General features: G+C 43.3%; 1 protein-coding gene across 1 annotated transcript in view; it reads right to left on the bottom strand.

Annotated features, from left to right (window-relative positions):
* LRP11 (LDL receptor related protein 11) overlaps positions 1 to 16,126 on the bottom strand; it is a 24,448-nt gene that overhangs the window by 1,203 nt on the left and 7,119 nt on the right. The window contains exons 2-6 of the mRNA XM_006756895.2: positions 14,130 to 14,287; positions 11,767 to 11,908; positions 10,414 to 10,539; positions 9,205 to 9,405; positions 4,729 to 4,824 (exon numbers count right to left, since the gene is read on the bottom strand). Coding sequence (XP_006756958.1) covers positions 4,729 to 4,824; positions 9,205 to 9,405; positions 10,414 to 10,539; positions 11,767 to 11,908; positions 14,130 to 14,287 — 723 coding nt within the window. The remainder of the gene's footprint in view (positions 1 to 4,728; positions 4,825 to 9,204; positions 9,406 to 10,413; positions 10,540 to 11,766; positions 11,909 to 14,129; positions 14,288 to 16,126) is intronic.

The following is a 16,126-nucleotide window of genomic DNA, read 5'->3' as shown; positions in this document are numbered from 1 at the left end:
TTATTGATTTCAGAGAGGAAGGGAGTGGGACAGTGCAATGGAAACCATCAATGAAGAGAAAATTATTGATCGGCTGCCTCCTGCATGCTTCCTACTGGGGATCAAGCCCACAACCTGGGCATGTGCCCTGACTAGGAATCAAACTGGGACCTCCTGGTTCATAGGTCGATACTCAACCACTGAGCCACACCAGTTGGGTGATACACTTATATATTGTAATATAATTGCCACTGAAGCAATATTTATCACATCATTAAAGTACAATATTATTGTCTATATTCATTATACCATGCATTAGCTCTCTATGGCTTACTTACTAAGTGAATGAGACAGAGAAAGACCATTACTATATGATATCATTTACATGTGGAATTTTAAAAAGTCAAACTTGTATATAAAAAAGCAGATCAGTTTTGTCAAGCGCAGGCCTTATTTTTAGTCTGACCTACTTTCTAGTCAGCCCAGTCTTTCAGATGAGATGGTGGGGCTATTTTTAGCTATAAGGGTCTTGCCAACTGGTGGAGCTAGAGGAGCAAAATCTCCATTGCATAAGCCGATTCTATAGCCTTTCATTTATTCATTCTTTCTGCATTAATTAGCAGCCAGGTGCCTAACACTGAGCCAAGCGCTGCTCATCAACGATTATAAGCTGCTGCTGAGGCGTGCCAGCACTGTCCTCAGTGCTTTCTCGCTTCACTCGTCTAATTCTCAGCCACCACGTGAGTTGGTAGAATTCTTATCCCCATTTTACAAATGAGGGACCTAAGGCACCGAGAATTAAGTGACTCGGCTGAGTGTATGGTTAGTGGTGAAGCTAGGACACAGCCCCAGACGGTGCAGCTCCAGGACCACTGGGTCCAGTACTGCTCCAAAAGGCAGAGGAGGACATAGCCTAGTGACCTCCCGTCTGGGTAGACATTTAAGTGGGAAAACGCAGTAAGAAGTACAGGTGTAAGAGGAGTGTCCGTGCATCTGGTTCACTGGATCTTGGCTTGAGTGACCTGGATGTATGATGGGTCTTTTTGGATGGGCAAGGGAGATGTTTATTTTTATTTATTTTTGAGATGTTTATTTTTTTGACATTTTCAAATTGAGATTCCTAGAGGTGGTTTTCTAGTAGGTTTGGGGTTATTCGGGCCTAAATATGTGGGAGCCGTTAGCATCAAGGTGGTGGTTGCAGCCCTGAAAGTGTGTGAGATTGCCAGAGAGGAAGGAAGGGAGGTTGGGAACAAGGCCCTGAGAAACACCGCCATTTAAGGGGGCAGACAAAAGGAGAGAACGCAAAAGAATAGGAAAAGACAGGTCAGAGAAATGGTAGGGCAACCAGGACAGAAGGGTGTCTTAGAGCAGAAGGAAGAGACTATGTCAAGAGAAAAGTGCTCAGCTGCATAGATGCTGAGAGGTCCAGGGCGGTGAAGCCTCGGGAGGCCACTGGGCTTAGCAGTTAGAAAGCCAGGGACACCATTGTGTGGGGAGAGATCGGAATGTGGCTGCAGCTGTTGGGAATAAGCCATAAAGAAACAGATTAAAAACAGGAGGGTTGCCCTAGCTGGTTTGGCTCAGCGGATAGAGGCTCGGTGAAAGGTCCCAGGTTCGATTCCAGTCAAGGGCACATACCCAGGTTGCAGGCTTGATCCCCAGTAGGGGGCATGCAGGAGGCAGCCGATCAATGATTCTCTCTCATCACTGATGTTTCTATCTCTCTCTCCCTCTCCCTTCCTCTCTGAAATCAATAAAAAATAACAAAACCCAGGAGGGTTAATACATGATGGAGAAATGTACCTGAGAAGATAAGGGCCTGCATCAAGGTTGGGGGAGAGACTGACCTTGGGAGAGGAAACATCTCCTTTAGTACAAGAGGAAAGGAAGAGATGGTGGGTGCAGACAGACAAGAACTTACAATAGGAGGGAGCTGAGGAAGTTCACTCCTGATAGCTTTGATTTTTCCAGGCTTAAAACTGGTTCTGGGTAGAGTGGTCTCCTCTCCAAGACAAGAGGACCTAGAGCTGAGTACTAATGGCATTTCAACTGAAGAAGATTTTGTCTGGGAGTGTCTGGCACAGGAGGAGAGGATGTGGAAGTTGTGGTAGTGACTGCTGGGTACCAAACAAAGGCTGGTATTCCGTAGAGAATTGTGAAAGAAAAATCTGTGATAAACCAACGGCCTAGCATTGACTCTAGAGCTGGCTCATACATTCCACACACAACAGCCCCTCTGCAGGACTCTATAATCATTGCAGAATTTCTCCACATGACGGTTGAGCTTTGGCCACTAGAGTGTCCTAATGGCCACCCTGAAGAAGGCAGTTTTGAAACAGCCAAGGCCCATGAAGGTGTTGGTTCCCCCTCCCTCCACTCCCTGTGTCTTCCAGTACTAGCCTCGTAGGTTAGAAATGTTACAAAGGAATGGGACAAAGGAGAGAAGGGCCAACCTCTTGTTCAGGCAAGAAAATGATTAAAGGCTGCCCTTAAGGATGAGCTGCAGTGTTTAGGCTACAGGGTACAGTAAAACACATACAATAGGGGCATTTTCTATGGGCTAAGTCATATAGGAGGCTGCTGAACTGTCAAATCTGATTCCTGTTTACTGCTTTGATGACAAGGAAAATGAAATCTCCCAGAAAGTGCTTGCTAGAATACAGAAAATTCTTATGGACTTTTAAGTATTTCTTCAATGTTTTTAGTTTGGGTTCTTTGAGATTTAAAACTTTCTAACCCCTGTTAAACCACATCATGATATTTTTCTCAGAAACCAGCTAAGGGGCAAACTGGGTAATCCTCTCGTGGCAAAGCCACCTGCAAGTCCCAGCACGATTATAGCCAAAGGCTATAGTTGTAAGCTTGACCTTATGGTCGGAACCTGTGGCCCCACGTGGCTGAGTGATGTGGGCTGCGGGAGGTGCCTCAAGTAAACAAAGCTTGATCGGGTGCATGTAATTGAGTAGATTCGAACCCGAGAGAACGTTGTGACCACGCCCTTACTTTGCCTCCCAGGATCTGGCTATAAAATAAAGACTCAGCGTGCAGGCCGGGGCGCTGTCTCTCCATCGGAGAGGGCAGTGTCCCACCTAAACGTAGCTTTTTTTCTCTTGTCTGTCTTTTCTAAATCCTTCACTACCCGCTCAGGTTCACCTGTGGCCTTGACGGCTCGGCACACTTTAATATTGTGTAAATATTACAAAAGACATTCTAGGGTGGAAAAGAAAGTTTTCTCAACTTGGATCTATAACTGAAGAATCGTCTTTCGTTTCCCTAAATTTTCACTAGTTAGTTTAGGGATTTAGGACTAAAGCCTGACTTGCTACAGGACTATGTAGGTAGTGTTTTCTTTCTAGTTAAAAACAACCAAAATTATGGAATGAAGAGACTTTTCTTCCACTTACTAAATATTCCCTCTACTTCCTACACACTTTCCCTGTTCCTATTGGCTTCTGTCTTTGCACTTGAGGAGAACTAGGTACTCTAAGACCTTTACTCTTGTTGTATCACAAATAACTCAGTAATAATAACCGTCATTGTATGAGCCAAGCACTGTACTAAGTGCTTTGTATTTACTGTCCCATGTATTCTCCCTAACAACTCTGGGCAAGTATAGTTCTTGGCTCCATCTTACACAGGAGGAAATAGAGGTCCAGAGAGAGAAGAAAACCTGCCCAAGGTCATAAAGTTCAGTGGTGGAGAAAGATCTGAACCTGGCATCTTGTTCTTAACCACAATGCCACGAATATTACTCTTTTCACAGAAGGTTACACCTGGAAGGGACCATGGTGATTATCTAGTTCAATCAACTTATAAAAGAGGAAGCTGAGGTTCAAAGATGTGAGGTGACTAGTGTAAGTGCCCGAAGGTGAAGCTTGATATAGGAGATGATGAGAAATCAGTTGTGATCCACAGACCACTGCTCTTGTCTTGAGCTGTTTAAGTTTTTTCTGGTATCCTCAACTAGAGGGTATGCGATTCTGAAAATCTTTATACTCTGCGTCCTAGCCGGTTTGGTTCAGTGGATAGAGTGTCAGCCTGCAGACTGAAAGGTCCCTGGTTCGACTCCGGTCAAGGGCACATGGTTGGGTTGCGGGCTCGATCCCCAGGAGGGGACGTGCAGGAGGCAGCCGATTAATGATTCTCTCTGTTTCTATTTCTCTCTCCCTCTCCATTCCTCTCTGAAATCAATAAAAATAACAAAAAAATAGAAAACTGAGTGAAGAATTAAAAAAAAATCTTTATACTCTGCGATGAATTTTCAAGGTACATATTTGTGGAGAGCGGCTACAGTGTTTGGACAGATTCAAGCCTTGGACTAATGAGAGGGCACAGTCCTCTCATGGCCACGTGCAAGTCCCAGCTGGGAGGGCAGAGCTCTCCCAGCACAATTATAGCCAACAGCTGTAGTTGTAAGCGTGAGCCTATGGTCCGAACACGTGGACCCACATGTCTGAGTGATGTGGGCTTGAAACTGAGTAGGATTGAAACCTATGAGAATGTTGTACACATCTTGACCACGCCCTTACTTTGCCTCGTGGAATCTATAAAATAAAGACGGCTTGTAGTCTGTGGCACTGTCTCTCCATCTGGGAGCAGCGTCCCACCCAGACCCAGCCTTTTCTCTTGTCTTCTCCATCCTTCACCGCCCCCACTCAGGGTCACTGAACCAGCCTGAGCTGGCGCCACACATAAGATGCCCTGGGGCTGAGTATGCCATGACCGTGCGGGCTCCCCACACATATTTACCTATTTCTGGGGCTGGGTGTTCCCCTCCTCCTCGATTGCTCTTTGACTCAAAAAGATAATTTTCTTCTTTTTCGTTCTTCCCTGAGGAATCACTATCTGGAAAATAAGTAGAACACATATTGAGGGTACATCAGAAACTTTAGAAGAAAGACCTGAATATACACCATCTATTTCTCTAATAAGCATAGGCCTAAGCTTATCACCAATACACTAGATAATGTGATCAATTTAATACAGCAGAATGTGTGGCCAGTACAAAACCACTGGACAGACAGAGGGGAACAAGCATATTGTGCCAGGACTCCCACCTCCACCTCAGAGAAGGAAGGAAGGGACTCGGCCAGAGAAGTCAAGGGTCATCTCTGAACTTCATACAATGGAAAGCAGCAGCAGTCCTGAGGTTTTTCTTCATAAAAAACGAACAGAGCACACAGAAGGCACATGGACGTGCTATTTCACTTTCTCACCTGACCCTATGTATACTATTGAGAGGAGACATTAAGAAAGATAAAATCTTACAGTTTTTATCCCAGGTTCTCGTAATGAGCAATGGCCGGTCCCTTCTATCATTTCCTCTCTAGTAATTTATAGCATCTGTGTGCTTGTTACATTGACAATATAATAATGAGTTAGTAACGTTACCCTCACACTGTGGTGTGATTTCAAGTGCAATTTTGGGGAAATACAAGGCTTAATGTCTGTAAATTAGAAATGATCAGCCGACATGAGGAATTTTATGGAGAAACAAACATTTTAAAGCTTCCTTACTCATATGGCGTCAACAGAAATGTTCAGGACACCTGCAACTGAAACAAGACTATTTAAAGGAACTAGCTGCATTTATTTGGTAACTTGTACTAAGAAAAATACATGGACTTACTAAGGATCACAAGTCATCTGGATAGTGGAAAATCGTAAAGTTAATCCCACCAAAAGTGCATGAGACTTGCTTCCCTGTACTCATTTAAGCATTAATTATTACTTTCTCACCTCTGCCAATGTGACAGATGAAAGACTGCCTCTCCTACTTTCTGTACTACATTACTAGCATTAACCTTGGTATCGCTTCAGTATATCTAAAATGAGTTAATTTTTTTATCCTCAAAACGTGTGTGGGGGAAGGAGGCAGCAGAACACTTAACTGGTTCATATTTCTTGTACTAGTTGTTGATTCTTGTAGAACAGGCATAGGTCATGAACAATAATGTATTTTTAAATCTATGTTATGCTGAATATAACATCATTTCAATGCACATAGAATTGGAAGTTGGGGAGAAGGCTGTTGTCTAAACGAACACCACGGGCTGTGAGGGCCTCTCCGACCCTTCCAAAGTTCTACTCTGCCCATTTCTTTGGCCCTGGATTTTCAAACGCTGTGTTTTTCATGGATATTTAGTAACACATAAAAATGCTCTTAAGTAAGAAAAATGAGTGTTGTATAAATAATATCCTAATGTTGTTAAACGTAAATGTGTGTGCATATGTGTACAAATAAAAGTATCCAGAAGAAAATGTAACAATGTTAACAGTGAGCTTTGCTACATGATTTAAAACTTTTTCTGTATTCTCCAAATTTCTACTATAAATGCATATCACTTTAATAATTAGGAAAAAAGCACTATATATTATAAATAACTGAATATCTACTCTCTCTTCATCTCTGAAACTTCATTTCTTACATATTCATAGCCCACTGGATATTTAGTAACACATAAAAATGCTCTTAAGAAAAATGAGTGTTGTAAAAATAATATCCTAATGTTGTTAAAAGTAAATGTGTGTGCATATGTGTAAAAATAAAAGTAACCAGAAGAAAATGTAACAATGTTAACACTGAGCTTTGCTCCATGATTTAAAACTTTTTCTGTATTCTCCAAATTTCTACTATAAATGCATATCACTTTAATAATTGGGAAAAAACCAAAATGTATTATAAATAACTGGATATCTACTCTCTCTTCGTCTCTGAAACTTCATTCCTTACATATTCATAGCCCAAGTCAAAGGCTTCATATCTGAAACAGAGGTTGCAAATACATCTCAAACTGGGTGGCAACATTATTTTCAGGATGATGCTAAGGCTGAGTCCTCACTCCCCAGAAGGCGGCGCTGGGAACCCAGTAAGAAGCTGGGAAATTCCTTGGCAGGTGGGATGAGGGCACTGAGACAAGCAGTTAAACAAGGCCAAGCAATTAACAGCCTGCTAATAACACAAGATTTTATCTTCCCTAACCAAGAACAATTAGGAGCAGATGGTTTACACCTCTCCTCCCCAACCAGCAAGCAGGTAGCTTAAATCACCTGGTCTGGGAGATAGATAATGGAGGCCCAGTGGGTGCCACTAGTGCCAGCCAAACCTCAGAACCGATGCAGTCAAGGGAACAAGTAACAACAACAACAAAAGAAGAGCCAGACAAACCCAAGATAAAAGTAAAGAAAGCAGTGAAGCTGACCAGGGAATGATCCCCAGCTCCCCTATACACTCATCTTGATGCATCAGCATATGAAAGGTCACACCTGGAAAGCTGTTGAATATTCTGTTGAGACCCTCCCCGTGACCTATCCTAAAACTCCTGCCTTTATTTTTTTAACTACTGTTTTTTTTTAAAAAAAAATAGGACTTTAGTGATTTTAGAGAGAAAGGAAGGGAGAAGGAGAAGGAGAGAGAAACATCAATGATGAGAGAGACTCATTGACTGCTGCCTCCTACATGCCCCCTACTGGGGATTGAGCCTGAAACCCAGGCATGTGCCCTGACCAGGAATTGAACCGTGATCACCTGCTGGTTCATGGGCTGATGCTCAACCACTGAGTCACACCAGCCAGGCTAAAACTCCCGCCTTTAGACAACAGATTAAAAACCCTTAAGACCAAGGACCCGGTGTGTGCTCCCTCTTGAGCACGCCATGCCACCCTTTCCTTAGACATGTACTTTAAGCTTTTTCTCCTAAGCTCTAAGGGTCCCCACTGACAGGGTCACTGAACAATCTAGCACAGATTTGGGCCGATGAAGTTCTGTATGAACGTCAGGCTACTTAACATCCCTGAAACAGGCTCTCAGTGCTGGATGGGGCCTTGGGCATCTGGTTGAAATCCCTTATTAACTGATGAGGAACTGCTTTCACGTGGGACTCTCTAACACAGTAAGTAGCAAGAGTTCCTCTACCCTGGTATCTGAAAACTCACTTCTTTCCGTCAGCTCTTCATTCCTCCTGCCAAAAACACCTGGTCTCCCTTGACTGTTTCTTAGGTGGCCGTCTTTTCTATGTGGAGAAAACGACTAAAATTCCAAGGCAGGGCTGAAGTGACTGATTTGCCCATTAGGTGGCAGTATCAACAAGGAATTGACCAAAGCAGGCATCTGAAGGGCACTGAACCTAAACTGTCAAAGCAGAAGGCCCTGCCAGCATGGCTCAGTGGTTGAGTGTAGACCTATGTACCAGGAGGTCATGGTTCAATTCCCCATCAGGGCACATACCCGAGTCAATGATTCTCTGTCATCATTGATGTTTCTATCTCTCTCTCCGTCTCCCTCTCTGAAATGAATAAAAATGTATTTAAAAAGAAAAAGAAAGGCCCCCTATGGAATTTTTGCAAACATATTTGTATGGAAGCATTTAAAATCCACAAAGTAGATAAACAAAATATTGGAAGCAAATATACCAAAACATTAACATTTGTTTTCAATAAAGGCTGATATTTTAAGTCATTTCCTTTTTTCTTATTTGCATCTTCTGTACCTTCTGCAATGAACAAAAAATTGTCACAAAGAAGTTATTAAACTAGTGATTATTTCAGTTTAATGTATGCAGAGTTTGAGTACTGAAAAGATATTCACAAAAGCATACATAAGTGATGGTCTATATTTCTCGTATCATACAATGGTACACATATAAATGAGCAAAAATTAACTTAAAACGATATAATCCTATAATGCTTCAACAGTGTGGATGCATTTAAAAATCTCATTAGCCTTATTTTAAAAATTAAAAGTTACAGATTTAGTTAAATTGGAGGCATAACACTGAATCACCAGCACATGCAACCATTTCAAAATGACATATTACTTCCTTCACTTTCACTTGCTTAGTGTGAGGAGGATTTACATGAATATATTGGGATTATACTGCTTCATCACAAAATAACCTCAAATTTAACACTTAGGGTATTAGTTGCCGGGATATAAGTGTTTCTTATCTCTAATTTATTTACAAATAAATGTATTGATTATTGATACCTCTGGAGTGTGTATCCAGGTATGAATGTATGCTTGTATTTAGTAGGTGTTTCTTACTATAAAAACTAATCAGTGCAAATGGGAGGTTTTATTTTTTCTTTTGGCCAAATTCTTCATTGGAATGCTCCTCTTCCTTTTAAGATAGTTCCTTATCACTCTCCAAATATAACCTTAATTTTGAGCCAAGTGTCCTCATAGAAATCAAAGCTCTTTGTGGAGAACCTGTCTCAAGCCCTTACCTGGCATCAGGGGGTCAGTTTGAATCTTTGGTCCCCAGGAGGTGGAATGATTCCTCTCCGTGTCTGGTAACGCCGGTGGCAGCTGTGGGGCGGCGGCTTTCTGAGACTTCTCCAAGAAGCGCCCTGCTGCATCTTCGCTCACTGCTACGGTTCTAGGCTGGGCAGTCATCATGTGAGTCTCTGTCTTCCGGTCAAGGCTCACTGAAGCGGGCGAGAGCTAGTTAGTCGTTTGTTTGGCTTCTTTTCTGAGCTTCAACTAAAACCCCTAAATCTGCAGATTTGAAGTCATGGGTATTCGGGAATAATAACGTTTCCAGTTAAGACATGTCACAGCCTCATAAAAACCTCTCTCTCGTTTTCAAATGGGTGATCTCTCTTCTAGTAATTAACTTTCTGTCACATACAAATTGACAGAGAGAAAACTTTTAAACCTCGTGAGATTCCTCATCCTTCCTCAAACCAACACTTGATTAACTTTCTGCAGCTTTTCTTCTTTCCTGTGGGTCATGTGTGTGCATACGACATGCAACTGCTTTGCAGATTACTTAAGCCACACCACAGTCTGTCATGCATTATCTAAAAAAATGTATCCAAACAAAACGTTAACTCACTTCAGTTCTTTAAAAAGCATATATGATAGAGCATTTTTCGGATGGTGAAGAATCTTTTGGAAAAGTGCAAACAATTTCTGAAAAATGAAGCAATATAAGCTCTCTGACCTTTGTAACTAGCATGAGACTCAATAAATGCTGCTTCATTTAAGGCAAAGCCTGTTCACATCAAGTTATACCTGAAACCGGGCAGAAAAAGAGCTATACAGTAGGTTCTCGGGTGACGTGGGCGATCCGTTCCTACGGCGCGATGTAACTCGATTTTCACCGTAAGTCGGAACCCACCTACCTAAGCACCTACACGTCACTCACATGGAGCACAGACACAGCAGTAATGAAGTGAAACAGCAAAAAAAATTTAAAAGAGAACAATTCCTGGCCTTTACCTGTGGTAAATAATAAAAAACATAAAGCACATATGTACATACATCGAAATGACGGAACTTTTTTTCTTATAAATAAATGGGAGATGGCGACATAGCCACAAAATGACATACGTCGAGTTCGACGTAACCCGAGGACTGCCTGTATTGACTTGCATATAAGAAAGAGGATACAGGCATCCCTTCTGCCCCAACAGGCCACGCAGCCGACTCACAATTTTGACAGAAAGCTTCATCAGATCCGTCAGGACACTGCTCGACTCCATCACAAGCCAGTGTGATGTCAATGCAACAGCCGTCGTCACAAAAGAAGTGGTGGCGTGAGCAAACCTTTGAGCATCCTGTTCACAGACAAGACTCCAGTCACAGGACTGCAGGAGAGCTGCCTTCCACCGTCAGGATGACAGAGACTCATCGTGTGATGACATACATGTGGGTGAGGAGATACAGATAAGGAAGCACCTAACAGTCGGAGCTGGAGCAAGAGGCCCTGACTTAGTTCTTGGGAATCACCCGGGCTTCACGTTAGGGCTCTTCTCGATGCCGACATTGCCACGAGGTGGGACGAGAGAGGAAGCAGCTCTGGTCCTCCCCACCCTGACCTGGGCCTCCTCACTCGGACCTCACTCTGCGTTAGTTCCTTCATCCCATCACCTTCTCGGTCAGCCCCAACCCTGCATGGCACGTGGGTGGCTGACTGTTGTATCCGGTACACCATTTTACACAGGCCGTGTCTTACATTCTCATTTCCTAAGCAATGATTTTTACTGAGATTAACTTTTTACTACTGAACCCTATTTGTTGACCACCATACCTCTTTGGTGCTGTAAAGAATAAACAGAATCTTTAGGTACTGGCTGGTATGAATTTTTCTTCTCTAAATAATGAAATTGTCTCCTTTTTGGAGCTCTTAGGAGTTTTTAATCCGAGGTCCAATACATAGGAGCTACAATGTATTTCCCTAAAAGGCATTTCCCCACTCCAGAGTAAGCCCACTCTCCTAGGCTCAGCTACGTAACAACTGGGGGACTTCCTGACGCTGGGAATGCAGACAAAAGATTTCAGGCTAGAAGCCTGCAACCAAAGGACGTACCCTTGGCCAAAATCGAACCCGGGACCCTTCAGTCTGAGGAATGACGCTCTAGCCACTGAGCCAAACCGGCTAGGGCTGATTTGTCTTCAATGTACTCCTTGCTGCACTCTTGAGCGTACATATCAGACAGGCCACACACCTTTAAACTAGATCCTCTTCTGGAAAAGCCTCATGATTGTCTTTTATGAAATCCAGTCAAAGAAAGATGGAGCCGCTCTGGGTCCCACGGCTCTCACAGTCTATCCCCACCTCAGTCCAGCGGTGTTGCTGGCCCGAAGCATAAAGGAGCTACTTTTGTGATCACAGTTTTAGTAAAGACTCTCTCAGTCAACAAGACCCAAAAATAAATAGTCAGAATATATTATTAGAATAATATGCATAGTTAGAATATAAAATGCCACTCTGATCCCACCCTCTGTACACAGTCTGGGTTCTGTTGGCCGCTGTGAATTCCAGGGAAAAACTTCCTCCTCACCTCGCGTGGGGAAGGCCGGGGGCAGCACGGTCACCGAGACGTTGTCAGCGCTCCTCTGCCCCGCAGTGTCCGTCACGGTGAGCTGAAAGGTGTACCGTCCTTCCTGCAGGTGGGACAGCTTCAGCGTCCCTGACTGAGGCACCTGCCACCCGAACGGGAAGCATCACATTTGGTTAGGTCAGTGGTCGGCAACCTCATTAGTCAACAGAGCCAAATATCAACAGAACAACGACTGAAATTTCTTCTGAGAGCCAAATTTTTTAAACTTAAACTATATAGATAGGTACATTGTTACTAACTTAATTAGGGTACTCCTAAGGCTTAGGAAGAGCCACACTCAAGGGGCCAAAGAGCCACATGTGGCTCGCGAGCCGCAGTTTGCCGACCACGGGTCTAGGCTATTTCTATTGAGATGTAAAAAGGATAAATATTAGATCCTGCACTCAGGTTCAATCAATCAATTACACAAACAAGATGGGGAGGCCACCAGGGCAGTAGTTCATGTAAAAGATGAAAGCAGGTTTCAGGTAATCCTGCCAATGGAAAACTCCACATGCCTATGATGCAGCTACTAAAGCAGCTTATGTAAATTAAGCTTCATTAATAGAAGTATAGACAATGTCTGGATCACAGGAGCTGACAGCTGTGTCAGGAAGATACACACATCTTCAGTTGACATACGGGGTTCAAAAAGGGGCGCCAGGTTTTAGCAAGTGTATAGATGAGTCTGAGAAAATCCAGAAGAGGCTGGGTGGTGGGTTGTCTGGAAATCAATTCATCTGAAAGAAGTGGGAGTACTGCGTTCTGAGGAAAGCATTCCAAGTGATGACATTCATTTTTTTCAAAGAGTTAAGGGACTTTTAAGAATAAAGAAAGATGTGCCCAGTGCTTTTCCAAAGAGGAGACCCAGTACCAATACACAGACGTCACAGGGAGGCATATCCTGTGTGCCCCAAAATTACAGCTGATTAAAGACGCCAGAGGACCTAGGCAAAGTAGTGAGCGTGCATATCTGGGAATAGCTAGGCAGATAGTGGGAGCCCTCTGGAAGGTATGCCGCAGAAGGGGCTCTGATGGGATATGGATGGAAGGCTGGGTACCGTGTGGAACAAGGGCCCAGCCCAATTCTAAGACGGCATAACCACTGAGTAAGTCAGTGTATGTAAATCAGTCTTGAGAGACCAGGTGATTGTTTTTGTTGCAATCTCAATATAATACAAATCAGTCACTCCCCACAGAGGGGACACCACGTGAAGACACAGGAAGGAAAACAGCCAACCATAAGCCAAGAAGAAACTACAGGCCTTAGAACAGCCGTGGGCAAACTACGGCCCGCCGGATCCGGCCCGTTTGAAATGAATAACACTATTGAAAAAAAAGACCGTACCCTTTTATGTAATGATGTTTACTTTGAATTTATATTAGTTCACACAAACACTCCATCCATGTTTTTGTTCCGGCCCTCCGGTCCAGTGTAAGAACCCATTGTGGCCCTCGAGTCAAAAAGTTTGCCCACCCCTGCCTTAGAAGAAACCAACCCTGTTGGAACCTTAATCTTGGACTTCTCCCCTCCAGAACTGTGAGGACATAAACATAGGTTGTTTAACCCAAGCAGTCTGGGTTACTTTGCTGTGGCAGCCCTAGCAAACCAATACAGATTCCCCCCTCTTCCTCTACTCAACCCACAGGTTGAGAACCGCTGTGAGTGGTTTGGGGAAGTTTATCTGCGCAAGCCAGGAAGTACTGTGTACTGCCTGCAGCTGCTGACAAGGAGCTCAATCCCACCGCAGCAATTGCAGCTGGGCCCAGGCCAGCCTGATGACAATCAGGGTGGAGCACCTGACCTAGTCACTCATTGTCTCATTAGTCACTGTCTCTCACTCATTGTCACTCACTGTCTCAAACAGGCCCAAACTGCTAGGTTAAATGTTTGCTTTCTGGATCAGGTGAAGAATGGGCTCCTTCTGCTGTTATTTTCCTCTTTATACCCCTTTGTAATTTTCAAATTCTCTACCTGGATCTTGAACTAAGAAAAGAAGAAATAAAAAATTGTAAACAGTAATCTGAGTCATTAGAACAAAGCAGGAGTCGTTTTTCCTCGGAGGTTTTTGGTATTCTGGTGAAGCCAGCAAGAAAGCAGCAAGAGCAAAGCCATCTTCAAAACAAAGGACCAGGAGCACTGTTTACTCAGTAGAAAAGTACATTTATAGACCAAACCATTTTTTGGACTTTCACTTTTATACGTTCTCCACTTTATACCTCTCCTGCTAGCTCAAAGACATCTGGGGAGCATAAGTGGAAGGACATGACCAAAGACCACTTCCCTGAAACATCAGTTTTCATGACAACGATGACATGATTACCTTCATGTCCACTGACGGGTCACCCTGCAGCAGTGTCCACTCGTACTGGACGATGGCGTGGTCGTCTGTGCTCTCGCGGCCGTCCAAAACCAGCCCGTCTGTGGGCAGACGCAGAACCACATCGTCCCCGGCATTGCTAAGTGGGGGCTCATCTTTTTCTGTGAAAGGAAAGAATTCACAGGAGAGATGATGCCCCAGTTTTTCTAATTTTAATTAAGAGGCATCTCATTTGCTACAAGAGATGTAGTTCAGCAAAGAACTGCTAAGAAAATATATATATAGCATCTGAAAGTTATTTTTTATCGATTTTCATTGCATTCCCTTTACATAATGAATAAGACAGCAACAAGTTATGAATCTGGAATTTGGTTGTAATATAAGCAGAACAGTGAACTAGGCCCTCCAATGTATAAATCGGTAGTTTTATTCTCTAGACTGAAATTTTCACTTAATTTATAAATGACCCATGTTCAAAGTTGTTAAATGAATTAATTTTAAACATTCTTGAAATAAACCTTAAAAACACACACAAATCCACCTCTGATATAAAGGTTCTTATTCGCAAGTTTTTAAAACAGGAGTGACAAAGTGTTCAATGGGTGCAAAATTTGGAAAGTTAAGACAAGTTCTTGGATCCATACAAAATAAAGCCCACATAAAATGTTATAATTTTTCACCTAGGAAATTCACAGCTTCTAAAAACTAATTTTTTACAACAGGAGCCAGCACACTGAGTTTCTGGGTTGTTCCCTAATAGCAAAACAAGTATGTATTTACCTGCGATCTAGAATGGAACTAAATAATTTAAGGCTACTTACATAGGATGTCCCCCCAAAATGTATACACACACTTTGAATAATTATGAAGCCAGTGCGTATGAAAATACATTTCATTTTCAAAACGGAGCTATCAGCTATTAAAGTGGGTATACATTTTTGGGGACACCGTACTCAAACAGTAATCCTTAACTGAGGGCGGCTTCAGTGAAGACTGATGGGAGAAGTTGCATTTCTAAGAGCAGAGTTGTGAATATGTTACTTCATTTAAGCTTCTTTTATAAAATTTTTTTTATTGATTTCAGAGAGGAAGGGAGAGATAGAAACATCATGAGAGAGAATCATTGATAAGCTGCCTCCTGCCTGCCCCCTACTGGGGATTGAGCCCACAACCAGACATGTGACCTTGACGGGAATTGAACCAGCAACCCTTCAGACTGCAGGCTGAGGCTCTCTCCACTGGGCCAAACCAGCTTCTTATTAATTTTAAACATTCTTGAGGCATCTACTATTTGCTCTGTCCTCCAGGGCCAAAGCTCTGATCCAAAGGCTGCCCTAGACTTGTTCCTCCTTAACTTAGTCTGAAGATTGTGGAAGATACTGTCTTTCTTCCTCCACAGCCAAAGTTGTCTCCTAAGCAAACTTCCGAGGGTCCTAGAGGTTCCGGTGCCTGAGGTGTGAAGATGGCTGCAGTCCTAGCAGTTCCCCAAGAGGCAACCATGAGTAGTCACTCAACACATGGCAGCTAGAAAGATTCTTCTGGAATGCTAATCAGAAAAGCCCCAACAAGTTGCCATTCCTCCCAGGATGTTCATAGACCCACCTATCCAGCCCTATCTTCTCATCTGGTGATCCTCTCACGGCCCAGAAACAGGGCTTATGTGAGGGACTGCAGCTCCCTGAGCTCTGACTTTTCTGAATGAGAACGCTGCTGCCACCGCAGGGGAGAGGCCTTTTCTAATGACATGTTGCAAGGTACACGCACACTTGCTGTTGCCAAAGGGCACAAATGTCCACTGAGAACGTAATGAGTCCCATTTTTATAGTCACTTAAGACAATGAGGACTTGTAACTCAGATCCACGCCTGATGTCTTTATTCTGCTTCTCCCAGGTAAGGAGAGAGGCGACAACGGCATTACCAATGGGCCCTTTCAGGGAGATTTACAGAGAACTCTTCTTTGGTTCTGGAAGGTTCATTGCTCTCCACACAGTGGTTTACC

This window comes from Myotis davidii, unplaced genomic scaffold, assembly GCF_000327345.1.
Source record: "Myotis davidii unplaced genomic scaffold, ASM32734v1 scaffold1534, whole genome shotgun sequence".
Lineage (NCBI taxonomy): Eukaryota > Metazoa > Chordata > Mammalia > Chiroptera > Vespertilionidae > Myotis > Myotis davidii.
Note: the sequence above shows the minus strand (reverse complement) of the source record. Positions and strands in the feature narration are given on the sequence as shown.